The following is a 7,738-nucleotide window of genomic DNA, read 5'->3' as shown; positions in this document are numbered from 1 at the left end:
CTGCTGCTGCTGCTGCTGCTGCTGCTGCTGCTGCTGCTGCTGCTGCTGCTGCTGCTGCTGCTGCTGCTGCTGCTGCTGCTGCTGCTGCTGCTGCTGCTGCTGCTGCCGCTGCTGCTGCTGCTGCTGCTGCTGACTGTGCTTGGGCCCCTGCATGTGCGTGCATGCAGGCGTGCGGCGGCTGGAGTACAAGTACATAATAAAGGAGGGGCCCCGGGTCACTTGGGAACCTGGCCAAAACCACACTTGGGGGCCCCCAAGTCCGAAGGGCCTCCGCACGGCTTCGGGGCCCATTACGGTGCAGGACTCCTGGGGGGGGGGCCTGGGCTAGGCTGCCCGCGCTGCAGCAGCAGCAGCAGCAGCCGCAGCAGCAGCAGCGGATACATTGATGCTCAGCACGGGGCCGTTTATAAAGACACCGCTTTCACCTTTCTGGAGCTTTCTCGCTCCGTGCTGGTGCGACAGACTAGCTAGCCACTAGTCACTAGCTAGCTAGCCAGCCAGCTAGCCAGCTAGTCAGCTAGCTAGCCAGCCAGCTAGCCAGCTAGCTAGCTAGCTAGCTAGCTAGGCCTTCCTCGCCGCTGGCGAAGGACCCCTTAGATGGGCGCCAGGAGGCGCCTTGGGCTGCAGCGGCAGCCGCTGCAGCTGCAGCTTCTGCGGCAGCAGCTGCAGATTCGGCAGCTGCTGCTGCTGCTGCTTTTGCTGCAGCCGCAGCTTCTGCGGTGTGCGTACAGTGCCGGACGGTGCTGCAGCAGCAGACTGTGGGCTGCTGCAGCGCACGTTCTTTGAAACCGCATCTACCCTCACTGGCCACCTTAACTGCGTTTTCTAGCTAGCTAGCTAGCTAGCCATTTAGCTAGCTAGCTAGCTGAGTAGCTGGCAGCAAGGCAGCTAGCTAGGCAGCTAGTTAGCCAGTGGCAGCTAGCTAGCTGGCTAGTAGCAGCTTAGCTAGATAGGCAGCTAGCCATAGGGCGGGCCAGAAAGAAGCAATGTTGACAGGAGAACAGACCCCGCTAGATGCTTAGGAGCTTGTATCGAAGCAGCAGCAGCAACAGCAGCAGCAGCAGCAGCGGAAGTCTATTGTTAGCAGCAGCGGCAGCTGGCAGTAGCAGGGGTGTAGAGAGAGGACGCCAGCAGCAGCAACGAAAGCAAGCGTTGGCAGCAGCGACGTATTGCAGCAGCAGCAGGAACAGCAGCAGCAGCAGCAGCGCAACTTTCTAGCGTTGATTCCTGGCAGCATTTGCAGCCCGTGTGGGGCACTCAGCAAGTAGCAGATGCTGCTGCAGATAAGCTCCTCTCCGACTGCAGCAGCAGCAAAAGCAGCAGCAGCAGCAGCAGCAGCAGGAAAAAGGCACTGCCGTAGTTGGGGCTTTCTGCAGCAAAGACAGAAGCTTGCGAGGGAAGCAGCAAACTCGAGATGAATAAAATTTCCCACGGAGTCTAGTTAACAGAAAGGGCTGTGGGGAAGCCCTGGCAAGCTGCAGCAGCAACTGCTGCTGCCGGCCCGCCGCAGCAGCCAACTGCTGCTGCTGCGAACCGTCTACCCTCGCTGCTGTCAACCCGCCGCAGCAGCAGCTGCTGCTGCTGGGCTGCTGCTGCACCTGTTCCAGCAGCAGCAGCACCCGGTCCCCACCGCCGGGAGCTGCCCCGCCCCGGAGCTGCTGCTGCCGCAGCAGCAGCAGCTGCTGCTGCTGCCGCAGTCAAGCCGCGGCCTCCTGCCCCCTGAGCTTCTGGCTGCTGAGGGCAGCAGCACGCAGCCCCACACTCACTGCGCAAACTGTGGGGCCCTTCTCGCTGCTGGGATCGGCCGATCCCCTGCTGGGATCGGCCGATCCCCCCCCAATAAACCCTTCGCAATTTGGGGCCCCACAAAGACACAGCATTTCTTCGTACCCAGGCCCGTACGCGTAAGTCAGCGCGCAGCCTGCGGCCGCAGCAGCAAAACCCAACCCACACTACATCCTTCAACACAAGGGGGCCCCGGGGAGCCTCAGGGGGCCCCCGGGGGCCCCGGGGGGGCCCAGGAGGCATTTGTGGGGCCCCAGGGGGCCACAGGGGGGCTTTGCGGGGCCTCGGGGGGCCCCCGGGGGCCCCCGGGGGCCCCGGGGGGCCCTCGGTGTGTTTAAAGCCTTTAGTGGATTTAAAGCATTGAATGGTTTAAAGCCGTAGGTGCCTTTAGAGCCTTGAATGCTGTTAAAGCCCCGAAAGCGTTTAAAACAATTTAAATGTCGTTAAAGTCTTGAATAAAAACTTTAAAGAGTTTAAAGACTCAAAAGGTTTTTAGTACTTTAAAGACTTTAAGGGTTTATTAGCACTGTGGCCTTTATTAGGCATTTTGGGGTCTTCTTGTGGGAATTTAGGAGGTCTAAATGGCCAGAATGCATTGAAAGAGAAAGGGAAGAAGACTAAACCCTAAAAAAGGGTTTTAAGTGGCTTTTTGGGGTTTGAAATTGGCCCTTTGGGAGTTTCTGGAGGCCCACCCGCGGGAATGTCCTTCTGCGCAAACACCCCCACCTGCGGCAGCGCGGGGCCCCGCCATATTGTGGCCACGCGCACATTCGGGTTGCAGGAGTGGTTTAGAAAGCGACTCGCATTTCCAATAAACTGCAGCAGCAGCAGCAGCAGCAGCAGCGGCGGGGGCAGCAGCAGCTGAAAGCAGTCGGAGATGCACTCCAAATTGGAAACAGATTCGCAGCAAACCCCACAGCTGCAACCCCAAAACCACAAGAACCCCAAACCCTCGAAAACCCTCTAAACCGTCCAAAACACCCAAACCCTCGAAAACCCTCCAAACCCTCCAAAACCCTCAAACCCTCGAAAACCCTCCCCAAATTCCTCAACCCCTCCCTCCAAAGCAAGGAAATAAAACCCTAGAAGAAACAAACTCAAAAACAAATCAAAAAATTAATTAAATGATCGCCAGATATAAAAAAAGACCAAAAAAGATGCCAAGTGCTCGCAACACACAAACGCATTAATGCACGGAGCCGCAGCGTCATACACAAGACCTCATGGCCTCATTTTCAACTTTCCAGGCCGCCAAAAATATGAAAAAAGAACTCAAAATAAAACAAATAAACATTAATTCAAATAAATCAACTAAATGAGCTTTAAATTCGCAAAAAAAGACCAAAAAAGTATCCAACTTGGCTGAAAAGAGCATCAGTTCAAGGAGCTGCAGTGTCATAGTTAAGACCTAGTTCTTCTCCCACAGCCTCATTTTCAACCCCCCGAACCCCCAAAATAATCCAATTAAAACTCACTTTAAATAAAACAATTAAATAAACACTAAATACCGACAAAGAAAACCAAAAAAGGCGTTTAAATTCGCTGACAAGAGCACCAATGCAAGGAGCTTCATAACTGAGTTCGCGCTCCCGCCCACGGCCTTATTTTGAGCCCCCTGAGCCCCCAAAAACAGGAACAACCCCCCCATTCAAGTAGATTAATTAAAGAGGGACAAAATAACGAAAAAAGGAGCAAAAGAGTGTCTAAAATGGCTGACAAGAGCGTCAATGCAGGGGGCTGCAGCGTCGTAATTGAGGTCCCGCTCCTCGCCCACAGCCTCCATGCAGTAGTTGTGGAAGCCGCGGCGAGAGGCCTGGCGGGAGCGGCCGTCCATGGCTGCGCGTGGGAGGACTTCGCCTACGTACTGCATGATGAAGGCGCCGCGGGGAATGAACTCCTGAAAAGCCGATTTCGAAGCCCAGAAACGCCGCCAAAGGCCACACTTTTGGCACAGATCGCAAGAATGCAAGTAAAAGATTCAGATGGAACGAAAAGCAGAAAAAAAGGACACAAAATGAGACTTCTGCGGCCCGAAAAAGACTAAGTCAAAACACTTGCAAGGCCGTGGGGGGGAAAGAAAGGGTTTGAATTCAAATGAAATTCGAAAGGGAACGAATTTAATTCAAATTAAATTCAAAAATGAATTTAATTTAGATTAAATTTAAAAAGAATCAATTAAATTTAAATTAAATTCAAAAAGAAACGAACTTAATTCAAATTGAATTCAAAGAGAAAAGACTTAAAGTTCAAGTACGAGAAAAGGCTGCAAGAGCTTAAAGGCAATAAACCAAGAAGCGTCAAAATCGCCATTTAGGGTTTCAAATAAAAACAAATAAAACAAATCCACAAAAAAAATAAATCCACAAGTCCTTTTCATGAAGCAGAAAAAACCACCAACAAATTCAGAAACCCCTTGGAACGGACTCTGAAAAGCTTCCCTTTGAGGGTTTACGAGGGTTTACATGAATTAATTAGGGTTTACGAGGGTTTAGAAGAATTTATGAGGGTTTGATAGGGTTTAGGAGGGTATACGAGGGTTTAGGGTTTGCAGCAGGGCCTAGGGTTTACTCACGAGGGTTCTCAACTCCCAACCCGCATGTCTCGTCTTCGCAACCGCCACGCGAAACTGCAGGTCTTCAGGCAATCTGCAGCACACGCGCCGCAGCTCTGCTGCTGCTGCTGCTGTTGCTGCTGCTGCTGCTGCTGCAGTTCACTGCAGGCAGACGTGCCTATCCCGCGCACTACCCCTGCCAATCCAACGCAGCCACCGCCTCACCCGCCGCCACCCCAGCTGCTGCAGCAGCTTCAAACCCCAGCAGCAGCCGCAGCAGCAGCCTCAGCAGCAGCAGCAGCAGCAGTAGCAGCCCCAGCAGCAGCATCAGCAGCCCCAGCAGCCGCATCAGCAGCAGCCCCATCAGCCCCAGCCCCATCACCCTCATCCTCCTCCTCATCATCACCATGACCGTCACCCTCCTCCTCATCCTCATCATCATCATCATCAGCAGCAGCAGCAGCAGCAGCAGCAGCAGCAGGACCTGTTGGTGCAGAGTGCGGGGTCGCAGAGGCAGTGGGGGGAGCAGCTGGCGATGGGGCGGAAAGTTTTGACGAAGGCCGCGTTGGCTCCGCCGCAGTAAATGCGGCCAGACACCGGGTCCCGCAGCGCGTCGCAGTAGCGCGGCAGCTCGCTGCAGCAGCAGCAGCAGCAGCAGCAGCAGCAGCAGCGGGGGGGGGGTGGGGAGGGGGCAGGAGGTGAGGTGTGAGGGTGGAAGAGGGACGGAGGGAAATAAAAGTGAGTTTAAGAAGAATTAAAAAGGGAGATTGAAGGAATTAAAAGTGAATTGAAATGAAAGACAGAAAAAAAGAATTCAAAATGAACAAAAAAATAAGTAAATGTGAATTTAAAAAGGAAACAAAAAAAGCAACAAGCGACACACGGGGGCAAAAAAAGAAGACTAAAGTGCGCCAAAGAGAGCCAAAAGAAGAGAAAAAAAGACAGAAAAAAAACAAAAAAGGTAAAAGAGATCAAGGGAAACAATAAAGGAAAAAAGGAAACAAAGAGACGAAAGAAGACAAAAAGGATTAAAACGAATTAAAAAAAGATTCAAAAAAGAATCCAAAAAGATCCAAAAAGACGCCAAAAATGGCAAAAAGAGGCTCCATTCGCTGAAAAGACGGGCGAGATGGAAACAGAAAAAAAGGCCAAAAGGAAGACAAAAAAAGCCCAAAGACACCGAAAAAAAGGAAAGAAAGAAAGGAATCAAAAGGAGACAAATAAAGGAAGAAAAAGGGAGAAAAAGCTGCAAAAAAGTCCAAAAAATGCAAAAAAAATATAAAGATGAAACTTCTGACATGCGCTCCCAGTCCGAAGTGTCCGCCCCCGGAGGCACACAGCCGGTGCAAAGGCAAAGCATTAAGGAACTCGGCAAACGCCCAAACAGCACATTCCGCTGCTGGTAGCTGCAGCAGCAGCAGCAGCAGCAGCAGAAGCGGCAGCAGCAGCAGCGGAGCGGCACAGCAGCGGCTGATGCAGAAGCGGTTGGGTGGGGCGGGCGGCGTGCAGGAGAAATCACAGCAAGAGGCAAAAGCCGACAGCAGCAGCAGCAGCAGAAGCAGCAGCAGCTGCTGCTGCTGCTGCTGCAAGAGGCAAGTGGAGAGACCCAAGCAGACACGGCAAAGACGCAGAGCGAGCCAACCCCTAAACCCCAAACCCTAAACCCTTAAACCCTAAACCCCAACCCCCCACCCCCAACCCCCAACCCCTAAACCCCAAACCCTAAACCCTAAACCCTCAACCCCAGCCCCCAAACCCTAAACCCTAAACCCTAAACCCTAGCCGCACCAGAAGTCCGTGGGGGGCGGCTCGGAGTCGACTTCGTTGATGGCTTTGATGCAGAAGCGCTCGCGGCCCTGCGAGATATCTTCCCAGGGGCTCCAGCAGCAGGGGAGGGGGGCCCCCAGCTCCAGCGAGGAGACGATCCCGCAGCTGCTGCTCTGCAGCAGCAGCAGCAGCAGCAGCAGCAGCGGCGGCGGCGGCGGTGGCAGCGGCAGGGGCAAAGGTCGGGGGGGAGGCTGGGGATGCAGCAGCACGAGTGGCAGCTGCTTTCGGCTCGTTGCTGACGCGCTGCAGCTGCAGCTGCAGTAGCAGCTGCAGCAGCTCACCCTGCTGCTGCTGCTGCTGCTGTTGCTGCTAGGGAGGCAGCAGGCAAGGACTGTACCTGGGGCAAATACAAGTGGGCGAACTGCAGCGCATGCGCTTTGCTGACAATTAGCCGGGCCTCCTTCTTGCGCCACATGAGGGTGCGGTGACCGCTGCTGCTGCTGCTGCTGCTGCCGTTGCTGCTGCTGCTGCTGTTGTTGCTGTTGCTGCTGCTGCGCTGAGCCGCCTCTATCTTCTCCAGCAACCTTTCCAGGTTCTCTTGAGGCCCGAGGCACTTGGCCTGTCTGCTGCCGTTGCTGCTGCTGCTGCTGTTGCTGCCGCTGCTGCTGCTGCTGCTGCTGGCCTCTGAGGTCCCCCCTTCCTGCTGCTCGCTGTCTGAGCTGCGGAGGCGGCAGCCCCCGCCTTCCCAGCCGGCGCCGCCCCAGCGCTGCCCCGTTGCTGCTGCTGCTTCGCTGCCTGCTGCTGCTGCTGCTGCTGCTGCTGCTTCCTTCAAGTAAGTGTCCACCAGCCGCTGCCGCTCTGCAGCAGACACGGGAGTCAGCTCCAGCTCATAAGACTCCACCCGCAGCACAACTGGCAGAAACCCGCATGCAGCCCACGCTGGGATCGATCCCGATCCCGATCCCGATCCCGAGATGCTGCTGCGGGCTAGGGCCAAGGCGTCTGCCACGCTGCACTCGGGGTCATTCCCGCTGCTGCTGCTGCTGCTGCTGCGGCCCCACTGCGGTAGCAGCTCGTTGTAAACCTGCAGCAGGAGACACAGAAGCCTTCTTGTAGATCCTAAGCAAGAAACGGGTTTACTGCCGCTGCTGCTGCTGCGGTTGCTGCTGCTGCAGTGCAGCAGCAAAGAGGGGAAAGCAGCAGCACCTGGTACGCTGCAGCAACAACGCTGGCAAGACTCGCAATCGTAAAGCCTCCGCCACTGAGGGGGATGAAGGGGGGCACTGTGAGGGCAAAGGGCCTCGGGAGGTCGCTGTAGACCTGAGCAGCAGCAGCAGCAGCAGCAGCAGCAGCAGCAGAAGCAGCACGAGTTGGCTGCAGCATCGGAGGCAACGGCTGTCGCAGAAGACTCGCCGCCTCCAGGGAAGCACTGGCACGCGGCAGGTGCAGCAAATAGCAGCATCACGCGCCTCGGCAGCAGCCGCACAACAACGGCAGCAGCAGCAGCAGCAGCAGTGACAGCAGCACACCCACCTCGACGACCCGTGTGGTGGTGCCCGGAAGAGACAAGGGATCTGCTGCCTCCATTTGCTTCTGCACTCGCCGGTGAGCAGCAAACTGGCGCTCTGCTAGCTG

The 7,738-nt window shown here is 55.4% G+C and overlaps 1 protein-coding gene across 1 annotated transcript; it reads right to left on the bottom strand.

The window, feature by feature from the left end:
* Positions 1-1,697: 1,697 nt before the first annotated feature.
* Positions 1,698-7,690, bottom strand: ETH_00008130 (SET domain containing protein, putative; the record flags this gene model as incomplete). The annotated part of the gene is made up of 9 exons (XM_013375136.1): positions 1,698-1,921; positions 2,478-2,601; positions 3,503-3,682; positions 4,358-4,430; positions 4,821-4,970; positions 6,125-6,276; positions 6,501-7,187; positions 7,310-7,423; positions 7,637-7,690. The coding sequence occupies 9 exons, from the start codon at positions 7,688-7,690 to the stop codon at positions 1,698-1,700; spliced, it is 1,758 nt and encodes a 585-aa protein (XP_013230590.1).
* Between the last annotated feature and the right edge of the window lie 48 nt (positions 7,691-7,738).

Source organism: Eimeria tenella, genomic scaffold (genome assembly GCF_000499545.2).
Source record: "Eimeria tenella Houghton genomic scaffold, Eth_scaff255, whole genome shotgun sequence".
NCBI lineage: Eukaryota > Apicomplexa > Conoidasida > Eucoccidiorida > Eimeriidae > Eimeria > Eimeria tenella.
This window is presented reverse-complemented; position numbering and strand designations above follow the sequence as displayed.